This window comes from Vicugna pacos, chromosome 4 (genome assembly GCF_048564905.1).
Source record: "Vicugna pacos chromosome 4, VicPac4, whole genome shotgun sequence".
Classification (NCBI taxonomy): Eukaryota; Metazoa; Chordata; class Mammalia; order Artiodactyla; family Camelidae; genus Vicugna; species Vicugna pacos.
Genome location: NC_132990.1, coordinates 52,332,538 through 52,355,783, shown reverse-complemented (window position 1 = coordinate 52,355,783; position 23,246 = coordinate 52,332,538). Strand labels below are relative to the sequence as shown.

Sequence of the window (23,246 nt, the reverse complement as noted above, 5' to 3'; positions counted from 1 at the left end):
TTAAATTAAGTATATAAATGCACCTACCATATATTTGGTATATAGTAGGTCTTTAAATAGTGGTGATGATTGCTGTCACTTTAAATGGTAGTGTGCCTAATCCTGTGTAGAGGATAATTTCAAAAAGAAAATTCTAAGTGAGAAGTTCTGTAATGCTCTTTTAATTAAGCTAATATATTAAAGATAAAACTGTTTCTGATCTTACCAAAAGCTACATTTTTCTGAAAGTAACATTAAGAAAATACTTATGGAAGCAGTTCCCAACCCTTCTATCCCACTGGAGTGTCAGTTTATTAATATAGTTTTAGTTAGCATGTTTATTTGAAAATGATGTAATGTATGTATGTACCTAAAACCTGTATTTTTATTTATAGGATTTGCTGTCACAGATGCATCACTACAATGCTGGGGTTAAACAAAGTGCTCTTCTTGGACTTAAAGACCTTTTGTCTCAATACCCATTTATAATTGATGCACACCTTTCAAACATATTAAGTGAAGTGACTGCTGTGTTTACAGATAAAGATGCTAATGTACGATTAGCAGCAGTTCAACTTCTTCAATTCCTGGCCCCCAAAATACGAGCTGAACAAATTTCTCCATTTTTTCCTTTGGTAAGTGCCCATCTCTCTAGTGCCATGACTCACATTACTGAAGGAATTCAGGAGGACTCTTTAAAAGTTTTGGACATTCTGCTGGAACAGTACCCAGCTCTAATTACTGGCCGTAGCAGCATATTGCTTAAGAATTTTGTAGAACTTATTTCTCATCAGCAGCTGTCCAAAGGACTGGTAAATAGAGACAGATCCCAGTCCTGGATACTTTCTGTAAATCCTAATCGGAGACTCACTTCTCAGCAGTGGAGGCTGAAAGTCTTAGTGAGACTCAGTAAATTCCTTCAGGCCTTGGCAGATGGATCCAGTAGGTTGAGAGAAAGTGAAGGACTTCAGGAACAAAAAGAAAATCCCCATGCCACTAGCAACTCCATTTTTATCAACTGGAAGGAACATGCCAACGACCAGCAACACATCCAGGTTTATGAAAATGGGGGTTCACAGCCAAATGTCAGTTCACAGTTCAGGCTACGGTAAGAAGGATTTCAGTTATGTCCACACTCAGTTTTCCTATATTGAATTATAACTGCTGACCATTGATGGCTAATGGTGGGAAGACATGCAGTTGTCTTTCATATAGTTACTCATAATTTGATTTTGTTTACTGATGGGAGGAGTCATTTCAAAGTATATTAATTTATTCATTTCTAGCAAAGCCTAATGAGAAATAAAAATTGATAGTCTTTTGGCTTTGTCATCTCAAAATTTTATTTTTCTTACTTGTCTTGATCAATGTAATGTATCAATTCATGGTGCTTCATTTTACTGGTACATTGTATTTAAGATTTAAATTAAGCAAGGAGTAATGTTTTTAATCATTAATTTTTTTTGCATTCTTTCCTTTCCCTGTTAGGTACCTGGTTGGAGGACTAGGCAGTATGGATGAAGGCCTGTCATCTACTGAAAACTTGAAAGGATTTATTGAGATAATAATCCCACTGCTCATTGAGTGCTGGATTGAAGCTGTGCCTCCACAACCAGCTGCTGCTTTGGGAAGCGGTGTAGAACGAGAACCTCTGCAGGTCATGCAGCAAGTCCTTAATATTATTTCCCTTCTGTGGAAACTCACTAAACAGCATGATGAAACCCATAAATTGGTGAGAACTAGTGGGTTCTTCATTTTCTGAGTAATGTCTTTTATCAAAACTGGACAGATAAGAAATGAGCATACTACTACTAACTGGTTATGCATTTTCCAAAAAATTCCCAGGTTTTAACTGTAAACTTGTTTCTGTGTTTCTTATTCAAAACTACAAATTAAAATATTTTTGACTCTATAATCTGTATGTTTAAATTTTTTAAAGTGAAATGCATAACTTAATGTGCTTGATTTCATTTGTTTTTGTTGGGTATAATTCACAATAGTGTTACAATGTTTTGTTAATGGCAGATTGATTATGTAGGAACATTTTAATTTCTGGAGGCTTCTTGTAGGATTTAAAAAGTTGCTTATTAAATATTCTCTTCCAGTTTGTGCCATGTTGCCAAGTTGATGGCAAGAAATGGACCAAACTGAAGATCTTATAACCACCTGAGTTGTTTTTAAACTACGACGTTTTAGAGAAAAAGCTACACACAGACTTGCTTAGTGTGTGCTTTTTTGTTTTCTCTTGATAAAGGATATAAGATCAGAAAATATCGTCAAAAGTTACCTTAACGGTAGTTAAGCTGCAGTTGTAAGTACGGTGTGAGTGAAGTGAACCTAAGTGAATTCCAAGTCATACAGCAGCTTCTTGCTAGACAGCTGATAGTAAAGACATGTTTTTGATGAGGGAAATTTGCCTCCTATTTGGGGAGAATTGAGTTTTGGTGGGTTTTTAAAGTGTTATGGTAATACATAGTGCATAGCGCGAGTAAGGAAGAACAATCTCAGATTAATTGGTGCTGAATTAATGTGGTAGCACACGTAAGAAGGGCAGCTGCAGGAGTAGTACTTTAAAGCTTGAAGCATCTATTTTCTAGAATTTCTGTGAGGACTTGACAAGGCAAGTGTGAATCCTTGAAGTTGCCTACATGCATACAAAACTGACAAGGCAGTTTTTGAGTTTTGTTTAATTCTTTTTATTTCAAGCTCACGTTTAGAATAAGTTAGTATGCCACATAAAATAAGACTGGGATAAATTAAGATAGAATTTGATAATCTTGAAAAGCATAATAGAGTCACACGAAGGTGTGTGTTTCTTTTATGACCTTGCTCTGTCTCTAACCTATTACCCATCATTTGTAGGGATGTTTTTTATGAGTTGCTTTCTCAAATAGGATGGCTTTTTATTGATTACAGTTTTGAGTCTATCTTATGACTCATTGCATACTTTGGCAAGAAATTGATTATGGTTAGGGGTATAGTGGATGATTTTATGAAAGCAAAGCTTTCTCTCCTTTATGGAATTAATCTGTGATTGTAGGCTTGTCACAGTAGTAATGCATCACAGCTTCTTAGAAAATACATATATATTATTTGGAGACTCGAATGGATTTATTGTCGCAGACTAAGATAAAAAGTAAATATAGTGATATTCAACATGAATCTTACGTACTAGTCTTCCCTTTAGTTTTGGAAAGTGAGAAATAAAAATTCCAAGCATTTTGGTGTTTGGTTATTCATGGGCACTGGTTAATTTTTGTTGTTGCTTTAGTAATAGTGTTTGTAATTAGATAGAATGGTAGGAGCAAATAAAATTCATTAATTGAGCTAGTTTTGGATCATCTACCATCATTTGGATAACACTGACAAAGGATGAAAACACTGCCTTAATTTTAGGGAGATTTAAAGTAGTATGCTTTTAAAACTAGTCTGTGCTATTATAATATGACTATATTAGTCATTCATTAATATAGAATACTAAGTTCAGAAGACTGTTTTGCATAGACTGTTGGAGACTAGAATAATAAATTGAGATTCTGTGTAAAAGTGTCGGAAACTGAGGGGGGTTTAATTAAAATAGGAATAGTATTTAAAAGCATCCACTGGTAGAATTCTCTAATATACCTTGGCAAGTTTGTTATGCTGAACTATAATAACTGGATAAGGTGAGGTCTGTTTTATTACCTTAGAGACAAAGTTAAATGTATGTTAGCTGTATAAGGTGACATTAAAATGCATGTTAGTTTATTTTTTTTGTTACTGTTCCCACTATTTTCTCTCAGTCACATTCAGTTATGTCTTAGTAGTTAAAGTATTGAGTAACCTGTAACAGCTCATACTTTAGGAGGAATGAAATGGCATTCTTGGTCTTAAATTCGAATCACGTATCACAGGCTGAATTGTAGCTCTTTTCTCTTAGAAAATGTGTTGAGTTTCTACTGATAAATTGGTATTTGTATTAGGTGCATCCTTAGGATTACTGACTTACAGGTTTTGCTAAATGCATATAGTGTGTTTGTATTTTACTGCACAGTTCAGAAATTTCATTTTTATCCAAGTAGTATTTTTTTTTAAACCTTTTTAGGAATTTGAAATCATTTTTGCTTTAGAAAGAAATCTCAAGTTACATTAATCTTTAAAATGAAATACAATTTAACATTAGCTTTTAAATTTACTTTATTTTTTGGAGTCCTGTATTAATAGCTTCAGGTGCAGTTTTTTACACTATAAAATTACAATTTTACACTATAAAAATTTCTTTTTATCTTACCTTTGTATTTTAATACTTGCTGCTTTTTGTCTAAATGTCTCATCTTTTTACCATGAGGATTAGAATTGTGAGGAATAAGATGTGATCATGCATCAAAGATTTATTGAGCACCTATAAATGTTTCTACTTAAATTAATTAAAATTCAGTTCCTCAGTCACACTAACCGCGTTTCAAGTGCTTGGTAGCTACGCATGGCTAGTGGCTACTGTATTGGGCAGTAAAGATATAGGACAGCTCCATCATTGCAGAACAGTCTTTCAGATAGCACTGCTCTACAGTGTGCCAGGTGCTGTTCTGGGCTCTGGGGATTCAGAGGTAAACATGACTGACAGGGTGCTTACCCTCATAGAACTTAGCTCCTGATGGGGTTGATAGATGGTAAACAACTGTATAATGTCAGTATTAGGAAAAAAAGATGGAAGAAAAGCAGGGTAAAGAGAGAACATGTGATGGAACAGAGTAGGGGAGCTGTTTTAAATAGATGGTTAGGAAATGCTTTCGTTGACATCTGAATGTCCCTCAATGACTTGAAGGAGCAAGTCTTGTGAAGACCTGTGGAAAGAATCTTCTAGGCATAGGAAACACCAAGTGCAAAAACCCTGAAGTGAGAACAGATTTGACATATTTGAGGAATGGCAAGAAGGCCTGTGCAAGTGAGGTTCTGGGAGAGTGGTAGATGATGAGGGAGAAAGAATGACAGTAGCCAGATCACGTGGTACCCTGTGGTCCGTGATAAAGAGTGTGGATTTTGATCTGAGTGTGGTGAAAAAACATTGGACTGTATTGAGCAGAGAGGAGTGGCATGATCTAAATTATGTTTGTTTAACTTTAATTTACAAATAAAACACTAATGAACTCCCATGTGCTCACTATCCAATTCTAGCAGAACTGAAGTGTGATTTATATTTTAAAAGCTCACCCAGGCTGCTGTGTAGAGAGAATTGACTTAGCGGGGCAAGAGGAAAAGCAAGGAGACCATTAGGAGGCTATTGCAGTAATCTAGGTAAGAGGTAATGGTGGCTTGGAGTAGAATGGTAGCTAGTGGTTGAAGTGATGAGAAGCAGCTGGATTCTAGTAAAGCCAACAGGGCTGCTGGTGTGCATAGTGAAGGGTAAGGCCTGTGTTATGGTGACTGCTGGTGAGGAGAGTTGAGTTTATTTGTGTTAAATTTAAGATGCCTCTTAGTGCAAAAGGAGTTGTCAAGTGTACATTTTTAGGTGGAGAAGAAGAGAAGAATCCAGTGAAGGTAACTAAGAGGCCATAGGGTGACTACTTTAGTACTTCAAGTCCCACATCCCAAGGAGCCCCTTGGCCCCTGGCAGAATGGAATGGTTGATCTGGATAGGAGGAAACAAGAGTGTTGTAATCTGAAATTAAGACACTGTTTCAAGTAGGAGAAAATGATGCACTCACGAATACTTCTGAAGAATCTCAGAGAAGTGCATTACTTCATGAAAGTGTTAAATACCTTTCGTGGAAAATAATAAAATTGCTGGGGAATACAGGTACAGTTATATAGAACACTAGGTAGAAGACTTCCTTGTATGTTTTATAAATACTGTATTAGTAGTTCCAATTCAGAATGTTCTTTAATCTTAGTTGCTTTCTTCCTTTTTTTCTCCTCTAAAACAGAAAAAATACAAGTCAAAGTAATTATTAAGCACCAAAAGATTAGCAGGTGAAAATTGGGTGGCCTAACAGTTTATTCTGAGTTTAAATTTATTTACATATTATGTCTTTAGCAGAAGGTGTATTATAATGGGAAATTTATAGTTGAATATTGACAAGTTGTTAAATTTCTGCTTAAGATCTTATTTGTTATTTTAAGTTATTGTTTCTTACAGACTTTTCTAATCTTTGCTTATTTTAATAGGAGTCATGGCTTCGAAAGAATTACCTTACTGATTTCAGACACCATTTTATGAGTAATTTTCCATATGCCTTAAAAGAAATAACCAAGCCCAAAAGGAAAGAGACAAATAAAAGGTATTGCAATTCTTTTCCACTGTTAATCTGAAGAAAATAATTTGCTTTAAACTGAAACTTTCTACACTGTGAGGTGTTTTTAATCTAGATTTTGTGATTATTTTCAGTGACCAACTGATAAAGTTAATGAAAAAAGAATTTAGGGTAAAGTAAGAGTATGTAATAAGGAGCTGGTCCTGCTTTTTCATGGGGGGAGTAGAGCCCCAGGGAAGGGCTGCCCTGATGAAGTGATGTATGCCAAGGTATGAAAGGAAAAGGAAGGAGTTAACTCTATGAAGAGGTTGAGATGGTCAAATTGTGGAATTTTTAGCAAAAATGGATTGACAGCTTATTCTTCATAAGTTTCCCCAGTGATTTGTTTTTAGGGATCAGAGGCTGCTCTTGTACTTCATAAGGAAGGCCACTGAATACTTAGCAGATAGCCGTGGAGGGCAACACAGATTAAAGTTAGGGAAGACCCTTAGGCCAATGGTCCTCACACTTACTTGTGTATCCTCAGTTAATTTTTGACCTGATGTTTACATTTTTTAAATCTTAGGTTGAAATACAGAATTATAAAGGATACTATTATTTTTATTGTGGTAAAATATACATACATAACATGAAATTCAGCTTTTTAACCATTTTAGTGTACAGTTCAGTGGCATTAAGTACATTCATGTTGTGCAGCCATTGCCACCATCATCTCTAGAAATTTTTCATCTTCCCAAAGTGAAGGTACACGTTAAACAATAACTCGTCATGCTCCCCTCCCCCTAGCTCTTGGGAACTACCTTCTACTTCTCTGTCTCTATTAATTTGACTATTCTGGGTACCTCATATCGGTAGAAGCATACAATATTCCTTCGCATCTGGCTTACTTTCATTTAGCATAGCAGAGTTTATTCATGGTGTAGCACGTACTAGCATTTTATTCCTTTTTCAAATAGTTTATTTTTTAGAGCAGTTTTAGATTCGTAGTAAAATTGAACAGAAGGTACTCTGCCACTGTCCCCACAGAGTGCATAGCCTCCCTCACTGTCAGCATCCCACACTGGAGTTATATATTTGTTACAATCTATGAGCCTAAGTTGGTACATCATTAACACTCGAAGTCCATAGTTTTTATGTTTGGGTTCACTCTTTGCTGTTATACATTCTGTGAGTTTTGGCAAATGTATAGTGACATGTACCTATCATACACGATAGTTCACTGTCCTAAAATGCACTGTGCTTAGCCTCTTCATCCTACCCTCGTTCATGTTTTTTTTCATAGCTTGATGCCTCATTTCTTTTTAGTTCTAAGTAATATTCCATTGTATGAGTGTGTCGCAGTTTATCCATTCACCTACTGAAGAACCCCTTGGTTGCTTCCGTGTTTTCATTGCTTTTTAAGGCTAACTAACCTTCCATTGTATGTACATACCATGTTTTGTTTATTCATCTGTCAATGGACATGTGGATGGTTTCCACCTTTGGCTGTTGTCAATAATGCTACTATGATTATTGGTCTCCAGATATCTCCAAATATTCAAATCCTGCTTTCAGTTCTTTTTTGTATGTATAATATTGGCATTGAAAATACTGACATTTAAAAAATTCAGTGTAGTTGAGTGGTCTCTAAGAAAACTTTTTCTTGTACTCATACTTTATTAGTTTATGTGGTGATTTTTCTAATGAGGTAATTTTAATATGTACTGGGAACAGATACAGCTAAGTCTTGCCTTTGGCCTTTGGCCTACAAATCAGCTTGTGAGAGAGAAAAGTTCACTGCAGACTAGAGTCTTCTACTAGTTGGGGAACTTTCCCAGTGTGTTAATTAATTTTTTTTCAGAGGGATTAGAGCGCTTTGATTGATTTAACAAGTTGACGTTGACTCGGAGTGGTTGGGAATTTATTGCAAAGTATATTGGGAAAGGCTAGTTTTCTCTTTATGGTAGTGATAGAAAGTTTCTCATAGAAAGTATTTGTTTTTAAAAGATGAACTGTGGGGAGGGGATACAGCTCAGTGATAGAGCGTGTGATTAGAATGCATGGGGTCCTGGGTTCAATCTCCTGTACCTCCATTAAAAGAAAAAAAGAAATGGGGAGTTGAAAATTTTTTAAAAAACAAATAAAAAGTAAGGTATGTTAAACATAGTGGATAAATAATAGTTCAGGCAGTGTGTGAATGATTACATTAAAATATACTTGCAAATAGATCGTGGGAACCTGAGGATAGAATAAGCCCCAGAGGAAGATGGTGCAGTAGGAGTTGAGTAGAGCTGACCCTTGAACAACTTGGGGGTTGGGATGCCCATATAACTTTACAGTCAGCCCTTTGTGTTCTTGGTTCCTCATCCTCAGATTCAGCCAACTGTGGATTGTGTGGTACTGTCGTATGTATTTATTGGGGGAAAAAAATCCATGCATAGGTGGACCCGTGCAGTTCAAACAGACCTTGTCCAAGGGTCAACTGTACTTAAGCAGAAATCAAAAGGAAGTTGACTTGCAGTTTCATTGGTAGAAGAAATCTGGGGTTCCTATACTTAAATTGAACAAAAATGTTTGTTAAGACTAAAAGAAAAGATCATCTGGAACAGTATAGAAGGTTACTTTTTAAAAAGAGATTTGTTGGAAATACAGTACAAACATATTATTGTGTTTTCAGTTCATTGCGCTTGGAGGGTGTTGTGTAACTTTTTAGAAATTGAAGGTTTGTGGCAACCTTGCATCGAGCAAGTCTATCGGCATCATTTTTTAACAGTATTTGCTCACTTCGTGTCTCTGTGTCACATTTTGGTAATTCTTGGAAGTATTTCAAACTTCTGTTATTCTGTTTCTTATGGTAATGTCTGGTCACTGTTCTTTGATGTTATTACTATGACTCACTGAAGGCTCAGATGGTGATTAGTATTTTTTACTAATAGAGTATATTTTAGTTAAGGTGTGTACTTTTTTCCAAAGGCATAATGCTGTTGCATACTTAATAGACCACAGTATCGTGTAAACATAACTTTTAGACATACCAGGAAACAAAATAATTCATGTGACTTGCTGTATTGTGATACTTTTCTTGTGGTGGTCTGGAACCAAACCCACAGTATCTTTAAGGTATGCCTCTATATAGAAAGTTTAATAAGGACTCCATTGAAGATCTAGAATCTGAAATTCTTAAGGGCAGCTGTCATTTTGGGAGAACCTTATAATTAAAGGAACAGAACAAATTAAGTTGGTGGGGTTGGAGGAAACTTACTGGTGTTTCCTGTAATCAATAGATCATTGTTTCTGTTGTGAGACAGCTTATTACAGTTGGCTAACTTACTCGTATGCCTAAGACAGCAGTTCTCAAAGTGTGGTCTGTGTCACGTAGGGTCACAGACTATTTTTACAATTATATTAAGATATTATTTGCCTTTTTCATTGTTCTGACGTTTGCACTGATGGTACAAAAGCATTGGTGGGTAAAACAGCTGATATCTTAGCATGAATTAAGGCAGTGGCACCAAACTGTACTAGTAGATGTTGTACAGTCATCCCTCTGTATCTGCCAGGGGTTGGTTCCAGGACCCCCTGCAGATCCAAAATCCATGGACACGGTCCCTCAGTAGGCCCTACATATCTGCACACTCCGTATCCATGAATTCAAAAAACCATAGTTCATAAACACACATAACACACAATGCACAGTTGGTTGAGTATGTGGATGCATTACCCGTGGATATGGAAGGCCAACTGTATTCATCACCATGCACTCACAGTGTAAAAACATGCCAGTTTCACTTAAAAATTTCTCAATAAAGTAGTAAAAAATTACTAATTTTATTAAGTCACAATCCTTGAGAGCATATTTTTCATATTCTGTGTGATGATCTATGTGGCTGAAATTCTTTGGTATGTAGCCAAAATAGACCTGTTTTGGAATTTTTCCTTTGGCCTAGGTTCGTCTCTTCTTTCACCAGTACTGTATTGTCTTGATTACTGTAGTTGGACAGTAAGTCTCAGAAGTGGTAGTTAAGAATCTTCCAACTTAGTTCTACTTTAGTCTTGTATTGGGTAGTCTAGGTCTTCCTTAAAAACTTTAGAATCAATTTGTTAATAACTACAAAATAACTTGCTGGGATTTTGATTGGAATTGTATTGAATCTATAGATCTAGTTAGGGAAAATTGATACTTAAACTGCAGAGATGGTGCAAAACTGGAATTAAGTTTTGTGTAAGAGCTGCTTTTACTCCCAGTTCACCTTTACCCTGGAAGAGAAGCCTTTAAGGGTCCAGCTTGAAGTAGGGATAATATACAGAAGTCCCTGTGTTTTGCAGGCCCTGGGCTTTGACTTTTCCCTGTGAGGCCAGTAAAAGCTGCTTCAGTTTTCCGACTTTTTCTTTGAAATTAGCAGTTGCCTTCAGGACTAAGCCTTGAGCGTTGAGATCTTGCTTTTTCTTAAATTTGGGGGCCCTGTAAATGTTCATTATCTTGTTAGCTTTTGAATTGTTAAAAACTATTTCATCCCGCTTTTAAAGTTATTTTCAAGAAGGGAATTAGTTCTAATTATCTACAGTATAATTACTGAAAATGAGTTTTCACAGTGACCTGTCACCCTTATAGAATTTTAATGTGATATATTGAGACTTTTAACATTTTGTGTAAATTATTGGAGAAACAGGATAATTCTTCTAAGTTTGCAATGTCCATTGAGACCTTTTAGACAATAATGGATTATGTTACTTGAGATAAGCTTAGGGTAAATCTTGGAAAGTCTACCTATGGTGAAGAAATGTTGCAATTGAGTTTTTTGTGGTCTAGTTAGTGTAAAATGCACCTTGGTTTTAAGCACTGAGCATTTTGGCAAAGAACCTACTAGTGATTCTGGGTTTGTGGTATAGATTGCTAGTCATCGGTGCCAGTTTTCACTCATTCTCCCTCTCTTAATGACAGAGTTTTCAGTTTTTAGCAGGGCATTTGACTACACAATATAAAAACTAGATTTTCCAGCTTCTTTTGTAGCTAAGAGTGATCTTGAGGGTAATTTCTATTTAAATAGCTCAGACTCCTCCCTCTAGTGTCAGACTTACACAGTGAGTTGTTTGATGGCCATCTCTGTTTGAATTTATACTAGACATGTTAAGCTTAACATATCAAAAGTAGAATTTATTTTCTGCATATTTGCCCCTTTCTGCTACAACATCTCCACTTACCAGTCACTGGTGCTAGAACCCTTAATTCCTCCAATCCTCATTGTCCCAAAACTCACATAAATTTATACTTTCAAGCGGACTTCAAATCAAGCTCATTTTTATTCTTAAATATCCCCCTTTCTCCTGTCTATACAAGCACTGACTCTAGTTTTGCACTTGTCATGTCTTGCCTGGATTGCTAAAATAAGTCATGCAGCTGCTGCTTTGTTTAGAGTCTTGTAACTCTCATTTTTTCTTTTCCATCCACAGAATTATCTATCTGAAAGAAGTTTTCAACCATGTTACTCCTATGCCTACAGAGTTAATTTTAGTCCTTAGCCTTCAACTCTCCATAATCTGGTCCTGTTTGACTTTTTCAGTCTCATTTGTCATTCCTAGCCCTACATTTGCTGCCCTGATAGCATCAAATGTCTTTCCTCTTTTCATGTATTTGTAGTTCCTCACTTCTATGTCCTTTCTTGCTCATGCCTAATCCAGGATTAACTTTTTCCTTTAAAACAAGTTATTTTGAGGTATTTTTTATTTTAATCAACTTTACATGTTTCTAAACGTGGAAATAGACCCTGCTTTTGAATACAGCATAGCCTGAAATGAGTTATTAATGTCCGAAGTTGCAAATTTTGTTTTTATTAAGGCATTCTATTTGAAGTTTTTTTGAAATATCTTTCAAGCTTTGAATGAATGTGTTTTATTTGGCTAGAAAAAAAGATTTTAATATGTGAGATGTGAGTCATAAAAGTAAGTCATTTCAAAATAGTGCTTATCCAGACCAGTCTTGTATTTCCCACATAAGGAAATTGTGGCCAGGAGAAAGTGGTTCTGTTCAGTCATAATTAGTTAGAAGCAGAATCAAGGTCTGCTGTGTCCTCTATCCAAATATAAGTATCTGCTTTAAAAAAATCTTCCAAGTGTGTTGAGGTTTTCAAGTCTTCTTGCCTCCAAGTTACATCTAAGATTACCAGGCAGTGTTACAAGAGCCTATACTTTTTTGTGTGAATAGCAACTTGGATAATGAACTGAGAAGCATGCACTCTTATTTATGCTTTTAACATCCCTGAATTCATAATGAATGGTTTATTTACTAAATAGTGGCCTGATATACCTGTCTTCTTGGCAGTTTGTTCCAGGAGGAAATATTTTTTGACCCATTGATGATGATTTTAAGTATGTTAAGTGAAGCAGGTATGATAGATAAAACACTTACAGATGTGTGTCTTTGTTTTTAGCTTCAAGCACTGCACGATTCTGTCCAATAATGTAGATCATCTGTTACTGAATTTAACACTGTCTGATATCATGGTCTCCCTGGCAAATGCCTCAACTTTGCAGAAAGACTCCAGCTGGATAGAAGTGATAAGGAAGTTTGTGACGGAGACCCTCGAAGATGGCTCTAGGCTAAATAGTAAGCAGCTGAACAGATTGCTTGGGGTTTCATGGAGGTTAATGCAGATACAACCAAACAGAGGTAGGTGCTGCTACTTTGTCCTTGTTTAAGAGAGCTGCTCCTATGCATGCTGTGTAGGGTCTAACGTTGAACTGATGACTTTCAGACATTTCATGTAGTCAAGTTATTTACATTTAAGTCTTAAAAGGTAGCTTGCATAATTATAAAGGAATATCTCCTTGAACGCTGAAATCTTTCATGGCTCAGAGCATCCCCTTCTTAGTGGGTAGGTCCATTCTGAAGTGAATTACTAGGATTTCTCCTAGACTTGTACTAAAGTTGTAGTAAAAGAAGGTAGGTGTTATTAAGACAAAATGACATTGAGTGTAGTGATGAAGAAATAACCTCTTCTAATCTAATTTGACTAGAAATTGATGAATCCTCTTTATCTCTTTACTTTTCTTCTAGCTTGAAGTTGTGTCACATTGTTAGTTTTTAGTGCGACTTGCTGATTCTTTTCATTCAAAAACAGAGCTTTCCTGTTTGATTCCCATCTTATCTACCTTTCTCGTTTTCTGGTTTTTGTCATCCCTACCTAGGTTTGTTGTCTTTTAGGAAAATGTATACTGTAATCTTTGGTTGGTTTGTATTAGTCAGGCCACTGCTATAGGATTTTGATGATAGTTATCAGTTTGTGGCTAAGATCTGCTTTGTCATAGGAACAAAATACAGTATTTATGTGTGTTTTAGAAAAATTTGGGGACTGGTGAAGAAACATTTTGACCCATGTAGTTTTTTCTCTGTTTTTAGAGGCTACAGAGTCTCTCATTAAGGCAGTTTATACATTGTATCAGCAGAGAGGCCTTCTCCTTCCAGTTCGGACTTTGTTACTGAAATTTTTCAGCAAAATCTATCAAAAAGAAGAACTGAGATCTTACAGAGTCAGGTGAAGTTTCATTTGTTATTTTCCCTTGCTTTTTCTCGCCGAGTTATTTTGTAGTCCAAATAAGGCAATAGGGTGATTAAATCTTTAGAGAAATTAACTATTTTTATCTTTTCTTAAACTATTCCATTTAAGAAAAGATAAAAAATTTTATAAAGAAGCAGATATAATAGTGCCAGTAATCTTTATACACATAAATGAGCAGGTAAGTCTCTTTGAGCATGTATTTCCACTTGTCCAATGACATTTAAAGGACAATTAGAACAACCTGTAGCAGCCTCAGCCTTTTCTTTCGCTTCCCATAAAAATAATGGAGGTTGAGCCACTAGCTCTTAGTGACATATTGGGACATACAGTGTAAGTATGAGGACAATAGAAAGAGATGGTATGAAATAGGAGAAGGGGGTTAAGAGGTACAAACCTCCAGTTACAAATAAGCCATTGAGTATTATATATAACATAAGGAATATGGTCAATAATATTGTAGTAACTTTGTATGTGGACAGATGGTTACTAGACTTACAGCATGATGATCATTTCATAATATATGCAAGTATCAAATCATTAGGCTATACCTGAAACTAACATAATACTGTATGTCAACTATATTTTAGTATTTTTTTTAAATGAGGGCAATAGGCGATAGGAAGGTTTCTCTTACTTTGGTGCTATCAGGTGAGATAGACAATAAAGAAGTAGAACTGAGGAGTCAGTTTTTTGATATGGTGAGTTTCAGGTTTATTTGGGATAGTCAGGAAGAGATGTTTGGGTGGAAGACAGAGACTTGGGATACCTCAGCATATGTAGGTAACTGGAACATATTCAAGTCTTTACAGTAAATCAGATGCTTTTCATAGTTTCTCAATAATTCTCATACTTTGAGGTAGGTACTGTTTTCCCTTACAGAGGAAACAGGCTTAGGTTAAATAAGTTGGTGAGTGTCATGCAGCTAAAGGGCAGCAGAACTGAGACTTAAGTTCAGGTCTGTCTGACTACAGAGGTCATGCTTAAATCACTAAAGTCTTCGGGGACAGCAAAAGTGGCTAAGTGAGTAAGGAGACATTAGAGCATTAGCAAGTATAGGAAAGAACTAAAATGACAGGTTTGAAGCCATTTAATGTGGGAGCACCCTACACTGAATGCATCAGTGACTTAATACAATAATTAACACTGATTAGGATGAATAGTTCACAAAGAGTTAAGTCGTGTCTGTGTCTTTTAAGATAAAAAGTACAATTTAGATAGTACCCCAGATTACATGAACAAAATTTAGTGGGTAAAACCTTAGAAAATACTATGGCTGAATAAATGATGCTGCCATCTTATAGCCTCTCATATTTAAATGAAGAAATATGGTGTTATTAGTAGAGGATCTGTCACTTCGTGATGTGTTGAAGTTAAAAATAGTCTTTGTTTACATTTATTTCCCTTGTCTTTGAAATTTATACTTTATTTTGTTCTTCCTTGGCCTTTCTTAGGTGTCGTAGTAAAGTGTTATCCCGATGGTTGGCTGGTTTACCATTGCAGCTTGCTCATCTTGGCTCCCGAAACCCTGAGCTCTCAACACAGCTTATTGATATCATCCATACTGCTGCAGCACGAGCAAATAAAGAATTGCTAAAAAGTTTACAAGTTACTGCTCTCCGAATCTATGGTAAGAGTTCTGTTTAACCATGTGAGTAATAATTAGTCTACCCTGATTTAGGAAAGAAGTTTTAAAGGGGGGCTCTTTAGGCTTGCTTTTCCTTTAAATTATTGTAAATTAATTATAGCATGGTAAAATTAACAAAACGTCAAACAGTAAATTTGTTTTCAATAGTAAGTATTATTTATTAGGATAGTTTTAGAAGGTTAATGGTTGTAGATGCTTCTTGCGTTCTTAAATTGTCTTAAACCACATTATTCATAAATTCAGAACTGATCAGGTATTTTTACAAAATTCTTTTGAAGCTTTGGTGGCAAATTTTATGTATTTAATCATCATGGATATCTTGTATGACTTCTCTGTATTAATAATTCTTTATTCATCTCTGGAACTATTTCATTTTTTAAGCAAAAATATCAATACAAGCATACTGGTATATATACATATATACAAATCCACATTATTGGGATATGATTCATGTATCATAAAATTTGCTATTTTACAATGTACAATTCATTGTATTTTAATGTATTTCCAAGATTGTGCATTTGTCACCACTATCTAATTCCAGAAAATTTTTATCCCATCAGAAAGACACTGTACCGTTAGTAGTTCTTCCCCGTGTCCTCCTTCCCCAGCTCCTGGCAACCACTAATCTATGTTTCTGTCTCTATATATTTGCCTGTTCTGGACATTAGTTATAGATGGGATTAAATAATACAGGTCTTTGGAGTCTGGCTTCTTTCACTTAACATACTGTTTTTAGGATTCGTCCATGTTGTAGCATATATCAGTACTTCATTTCTTTTTAGTGCTGACTAGTAGTATTCCATTGTGTGGGTATACCTCTTACATTTGTCCATTCATTAGGTGATGGACGTTTAGTTTGTTTTTACCTCTTGTGCGTAATATTTTTAAATCTGTGTTTTTCAGTATTGCTTATAAGTAGAGGTGTATGTATTTACACAAATAGGTCTTTGGGTTTTGATGTTATAATTGTCACTGTTTAGCACAAGTGCTTATTTTTCACTGTTTTGCTTTGTCTTATCCCTTTAGCCCGATCATCGTTCTTACTTAAGATAACACATTTGGTTGTACGAAATTATTAGTGTTAAGTGTATCTTAAAATGATTATATTCAGTGTTTTACTTTAGATAATACTTTAAGCCATACATATATGCTTTATGATAAAAATTTTTCCCTTGTAATTGATACATTGGAATTCAACAAAACAGTGAAAATAATTACTTAATCTGCTTTAGTATTTTAACTCTGGTTTGTATATCTTTTATAGTTGGATTTACTGTGTCTTCCTATCCCACTAGATCCACAAGAAGGCACTGTGGTGGTTCTCCCAGCAGAGTCTCAGCAGCTTTTGGTCCAGCTTGTGTATTTTCTACCCAGTCTGCCTGCTGATTTGCTTTCTCGGTTAAGTCGTTGCTGTATTATGGGAAGACTCAGTTCAAGTTTGGCTACCATGCTTATCGGGATACTGCACATGAGGTAGCATGCTCAAGTGAGCTGTATTTTAAGTGTATAATCTTTTCCCATTACCCCCTGCCCTTTTACTGGCAATTCATGAACTACCGAAGACTTTTAAAGTTACATACTGCTCCTGCCTTCATTTCCTCTTATTACAACAATTAAAACTGTTGATATTATTGCTAGAGAGTTAGTTCACTAGAGTAAGACTGTTTCAGGTTATTTGTTTAATGATTTGTATAGGTAGATTGGAATAGGGGTTAAAATTACCAGAAAGCATGTAGTAAGGGTTCAGTGGCAGGTGAGAGTGTTATGCTTAAAACCTGTGGTGTTGGAAAATTGCAACATAGAACCTTCCTTTCTGGAAAGGAGCTCAGATTTAATGTAGCTGATGAAATAAATAAGTTTGTGGACTCAGACAAGGAATCTCTTGAAATACCTTTGCGTGTTTGTGTGTGTGTGTGTGGCAAAATATACATAACACAGGGCCATCTTGGCTGATGGCTCCCTATTTGAGTGCCTTTTCCTTGCTTGAGTGCTTTTCTTTCCTTCTCCCAGTTCAAGCACTTTCCTTCATTTTCCTCTTTTGAGAAATAAAAGCAGTTTTTGCTCTGTCAAAAAAAAAATGTTCCGTGGCGTTAAGTACATTCACATTGTGCAACTAGCACCACTGTTCATTTCCAGAGCTTTTCATCATCCGAAACTGAAACTGTACTGATTGTATCCCCCTCCCCCAGGCGCTGGTTACCACTATTTTATTTTCATGATTTTCATTATTCTACGTAACATATAAATGGATTCATACAATATTTGGCCTTTTGTGTCTTGCTTATTTCACTCAGCATAACTCTTCAAGGTTCATTCATATTGTAGCATGGACCAGAATTTTCTTTTTTAAGGCTGAATAGTCAATATTCAATTCTATGTATATACCACATTTAGTTTATTCATCTGTTGATGGACACTTGGTCATTTCCACCTTTTGGCCATCGTGAATAATGGCTACTGTGAACATTGGTGTACAAATACCTGTTTGAGTCCTTTTAATTCTTTCAGCTGTACACCCAGAAGTGGAATTGCTAGATCATGTGGTAAATCTGTGTTTAATTTTTCGAGGAACTGCCATACTGTCACAGTGACTGTACCATTTTAACTCTGAAATGTTTTATAACTAGTAGTATTTCATACTGCGAGTATTCAGAGTATCCTTAAAAACCTCATGTTTGTATCTGGCATAGTACTTCAATATTCAACAGTATTTATTACAGGTTGCGGCTCAGGGACAGGATCTGATATGGTTTTAGGCAGAAATTGAAATACAGACTGTAGCTGAAAAGTTTAAAGATTAGCTTCCTTTTGGCTTCTTGTACAGATTCCCTGTCCCACACCAAGTTAAACAGGAGTAGCTCACTTTATTAGATGTTCTTTAGCTTTGTTTGCCAGTCTCTTCATATCAGTGTAGGACATACATTTGATTTGAAGTACACCCACAGTGTACTTCATAACTCATGATAACCTTTCCTTATAGTAGAAGAGAGCTGTTTGCAATGTGTTGTTTACATGTGAAAATTCAAGGTTTTATGTCTGTGTTCATGTGCATTAGAGAGAGACTTGGTCTTATTTTTAAGTCCTTTAAACATTTATTAGTTTCCCATGTTTTTCTCTTAGGAATTAAAAACAACAGCAATAAAACCCTGCTCTTTGTCTAGTGCAGGTAATTACTTAATGCTCAGCTTAAAAAAAAAATTAAATGTTTTCTTTTTCTATAACCTAAGTGGTTTCATATTTTTTAACTTCCAGTAGAGGGCACTCTGTTCCTTTGACATAACTGCAGTGGCGGATCTATGTTAACATTCAGTTAAAATCAGCTTTTGAACATTTCTTGAAATTGATTCTCTTTGGAAGCTTATCATTAATATCTTTATCAACATCAATTTGATTCCCTTATTCTTAATAACGTCAAAATTTTTCTAAAAGTCTATTTTGCTTTTTTCAGTTTTTTTAAAAGTCTATTTTGCTTTTTTCTTTTTGTGGATTTGTGGTGAGTATTGAGAAAACATTAATTTACAAATAATGATAGTAGGGGTTTAGAACATTAAGAGCAGATTGTCATTGTAGTTAAAAGTCCACCAAGTTAAATCTTGCTTTTTAGTATTTGCAGAGTCTATTAGTAGACTTATCTTTCTGTAGGTGTATTGTTCCCATTCAAACTAATCTCTTAAAAAATAGTACATGTTGTGGCCATGGGATCTCCAACTGCAAGAGCAACTTGGAGAGACTTTGACAGCACAGGTCAGCATCATACCTGCAGCTGCCACTCGCCTTTTCTAAAATATTAAAAGCAAACAAACTACAAAATTGAGACCTTTCAGCTTTCTCAGGCCAGTGGCATTATTATTGTATCACTTTTCCTAGATTTAGAATTTAAGAATAATGTTTGGTTCCTTGGACATACCCTGAGTTATTTCATATCTTTGTTTTTCTTTTCAAAATATCCCTTCTCTCCTTGACCATGACTATAAACTAGCCAACTTTTTCATTATCTCCCTCCTGTACTATTACAGTAATCTTGCTTCTTAGTCCCATTGATTTTATGCAGTGTTGCCAGATTAATTTTCCTGAAATATTCCTTTAATCATTTCTGATTTTTGTCTGTTACATTAATTGGACTGTGAGATATAGTTCACTTGAGGTTTTGTAGTTCTGATGCTCTGTTGTCTCTAGCAGATTTTATCTAAGAACAGGAAACCATCAAAGAATATGAGTTTGTTCCATGTGTGAAAAATCCGTCAACTAAAACCTGTTGGTGTTCATTTTAATCTTTTAAAAAGTGTACTTAGAATTGCTGTTCCTCCTTTTTTTTTTTTTTTACCATGCATTTAGAGCTTTTTAGAGTTAGATCCCCCCCCCATCTGTGTTGTTCTTTTGGCCTTAACTCATTCCTTATCCTCTCTGCCCCTAGTTTATGTACAGCTGGGTTAGGGAATATAAGACATAAATGTGGAAAGGGAATCTACACTGTCAGATAAAAATCTCAGAGAAGGGAGAAACTCTTGGACTGAGAAATTTGGCTTAATTTTTAAGTTGGGTGGATATATGGGTTGGCGTGCCAGCAGCAATTCTGTCCCAGTGTAATTAGTAATAGCATCCCCTTTTACTCTCAGAACTGTTCTGGCTTGGACAGTATATTATAGTTTTAAGGACAGTGTGATAAACTGCTTTTCTTTCGTCCAAATTAGACTCTTAAATGGATTTGCTACCCCTTTTAGCCACTGGATGGCATAGTTTCCACTGGGTTCTAGAGGGATATTTGCTTTCTAACCACCATTTTGTATGCTGTTCCATTGAGTATCTCTGACTTTTTATAACCTTTTAGCTTGTGGTATTCCCTCTATATCCGTTTGCTTATTGTGGAAATGATACTCAGAAGAGTGTTTCCATTTTTAACTTCCTAACTTATAAGAATATTAATAAATACAATTATTCCAATGGTAAAAAATTTTAAGTGCTTCTAGTTGTATTAGAAACTCCTAATTTTGTCTGACATTTATTCAGATTTCTGTGATAAAAATTTGTAATCTCAGCTTGTTGAATATGATCATTCTCATCCTTTTTTTTTTCTTCTTTTCTTTTGCTATATCCATGGTTGACGTTTGCTCTCTTCCTTCTTGAAGGAACTGTTGAAGAGAGTTTTTAAAGGAGTCACTGGAAATTGATCTCATAGCAGGAATCCGATAAACCTCATTTAATGAGAAGCTGCTTCACATTTAGCTATTCCCTTGAGTCCTCTACCAGTTCTTCAGCTACAGTATTTTGAAGCAAATCTAGTTATAGCCTTGCAAGGTATAGGAACACATAGTTATCTTAGAGCAGTTTTAAGAAATATTAGAGCAGCTTAAATATCTTTAAAAGAAATGTCTTAGAGCAGCTTAAAGAAATATTCTTTGCCTAATTAAGATACTTTTGCTTAGGCAGGAAGCTGGACCTTGTTTAAACTTAACTCATTTATGTAAGCAAGGTAAGACTTTATAAAAATCAAGTAGTAAATACATAGCACTTGAACCTACTACTGAAAAGTTAAAACTTATCTTGACTCTTTCTGGAGTCTGATTTTCAAGTGGTGTGGAAATTTTTTAAGTTGTACCATATATGTAGACCAGTTACGCTTTTCATTGAAGTTTTACATGAATATTAATATGTTAGAAGTTAAATTTTCCATAATGTGGTACTTGAACCCTTATATGTAAAGTTAACACATACTATGTGTTTTGTTTAAGTTATTAAACCAGACTTGTTTTCAATAAAGAAAAATGGTTATATACTGTGCTTTATTCTTGAGTCTTTAAGTTGGGCACGTCTAGTAATAGTTCTCCTATTTATTATAGATCATCATTTTCTGGATGGAAGTATTCAGTTAAAGACTGGTTGATAAGTGATGTGGACTATTTCAGCTTCTTATTTTCAACACTTACAGGTAACCACATTTACCTGCCAAGTTAAGGAAGAGAAAAAACCTAGTATGAAGATTCTCCTAAGATGTACTGTCTTACCTGTTTGGCTCTAAGTTTTGAAGATGATAAATAATCTATCCTGGAATCATTTTTATTGACTAATAAGTGGAAATTTTTGAAGGAATATTTGTACCCTACATTGTCAAGCTTTTGAGGCAGGGAGATGCATGATTCATCTTTAAGTCATAGTACAAGTATCAAAAACTTGACGATTATTTGAATGTCACGTAATTTATTACATTTCCATTTTCTTCTTAGTCTTATTTCTCAACTTTTTTTTTTTAAGGGAATAGATTTAATTATTTTATCTATCTATTTTTTTAGTGGAGGTACTGGAGATTGAACTCAGAACCTAGGGCGTTCTACCACTGAGCTATACCCACTTCCCTCAACTTTATTTTTATCTTTGTTTACAGTGAATTGAACATACTTGACTTTTTTTCAAATAGCCAGAGAGAAAACCCCATTGCATACTTTAAAAAGTTGATGAACTATCCATTTAAAACTTGTTTAAAATGATAGGAAGAGCATTAGATTTCAGTTGGCCATTTTTTACATTACATTTGACCTCAAAAGCAAAATTAATGAGTCTAGAAACACTACTTTAGGTGTATAAATGTTATTATTATTGTTTTAAATGATTGTACTATCTCAACATTTTTGTTTTACACTTGTATGATGAAGATGAAATTCTTTGAAATTTTCTGAAGACTTGAAATTAGGAAACTTAGTTAATATTAGTTAGGTAAGAATCCGAAAAGAATTTAACAGGTTCTGATAATGAGCTGAATCTAGCAAGATAACTATTATACAAAAAATAAAAGTAGACTGTTTATATGATAGTTTTGGATGTACACATTTGAGATGGAGGTGGGTCTTCTTGTTTTAATCGTAATACCTATTAAAAGGTTTCAGTGGTTTTAGGAGACTCATTAGGAATCAGTACTGTGGTGTGGCTTCCAAACTAGATGACTCTAGGTCGTGTTCATGGAAGTGTAGTGATCTGAAAACATCAAAGCAGACAGCTAGGGCCAGACCACATTGCTGGTATCCTGATCATTCCAAGAGCTCTTTCAGTTGTTGGCAGGCTGTCTGTGTAGGTCAGGCCAAGTAAAATAGAGGTGGTAAGAGAATCAGAAATTTTATTATATAAGGTGTAGTTGAAGGAACTGCACATGCATTGTCCAAAAAAGGACTTAGGGATAGAATAGTTTTAAAACATTTGAAGGGGCATTATGTAAGAGAACACAGAGTTTGATACATGTATGAAGGAGTTTATTATTTTACTTGTTCATTTACTTTTTTAAACCAACAATTAATTAGAATGATTATGCCTTTTCATTTATTTAAGTAAAAATGGTAAAGCCCCCAACATAAGGGATAGAACCTGTTTCTTGCTGTATTATATACTGAGTCAGGTTACATCCATTGTGCACATAATTACATAAATTTTGCTACCTCCATTGCTAGCATTTCATTTTTAAAAATACTACATGAAATGCAGAAATTCAGAAAAAAAAGGTAGCTTAAAGAAGAATTTAACTTGAAGATATATGTTATCTCTATTTAAAAAGAATTATAAGTATGCCACTTGCTTTGTGATTTATTTTTTTAAATTGGCTTTCTTTGTACCCAAATTAGGATTTTCAAAAGAGGAGTTGACTTGGCTTCAGAGCCTTCGAGGAGTTCCTCATGTCATCCAGACACAGCTTTCCCCTGTGCTGCTTTACCTTACTGACTTGGATCAATTTTTACACCATTGGGACGTAACAGAGGTAATTGTGCATTTAAAAAGAAACTCATGGCTCTTAGAATTTAGTTCATCAACCACCAGTACTTACTATATATTAGGATTGCCATGTATAAGATATTTTTAGAGATGTAGAGTAGT

General features: G+C 35.1%; 1 protein-coding gene and 1 non-coding gene across 5 annotated transcripts in view; both read left to right on the top strand.

Annotated features, from left to right (window-relative positions):
• The window catches only part of TEX10 (testis expressed 10), a 45,477-nt gene that overhangs the window by 6,966 nt on the left and 15,265 nt on the right, over positions 1-23,246 (top strand). For all 4 annotated transcript variants that reach the window (XM_072959834.1, XM_072959831.1, XM_072959833.1 and 1 more), the window contains exons 3-11: positions 375-1,087; positions 1,468-1,711; positions 6,124-6,236; positions 12,617-12,855; positions 13,585-13,720; positions 15,196-15,371; positions 16,688-16,865; positions 21,230-21,318; positions 22,997-23,130. In XM_072959834.1, coding sequence (XP_072815935.1) covers positions 375-1,087; positions 1,468-1,711; positions 6,124-6,236; positions 12,617-12,855; positions 13,585-13,720; positions 15,196-15,371; positions 16,688-16,865; positions 21,230-21,318; positions 22,997-23,130 — 2,022 coding nt within the window. The remainder of the gene's footprint in view (positions 1-374; positions 1,088-1,467; positions 1,712-6,123; positions 6,237-12,616; positions 12,856-13,584; positions 13,721-15,195; positions 15,372-16,687; positions 16,866-21,229; positions 21,319-22,996; positions 23,131-23,246) is intronic.
• On the top strand, positions 19,073-19,179 carry LOC116280416 (small nucleolar RNA SNORA44). Its single transcript, XR_004189803.1, has one exon. It is a non-coding gene; the product is annotated as a small nucleolar RNA SNORA44 (small nucleolar RNA).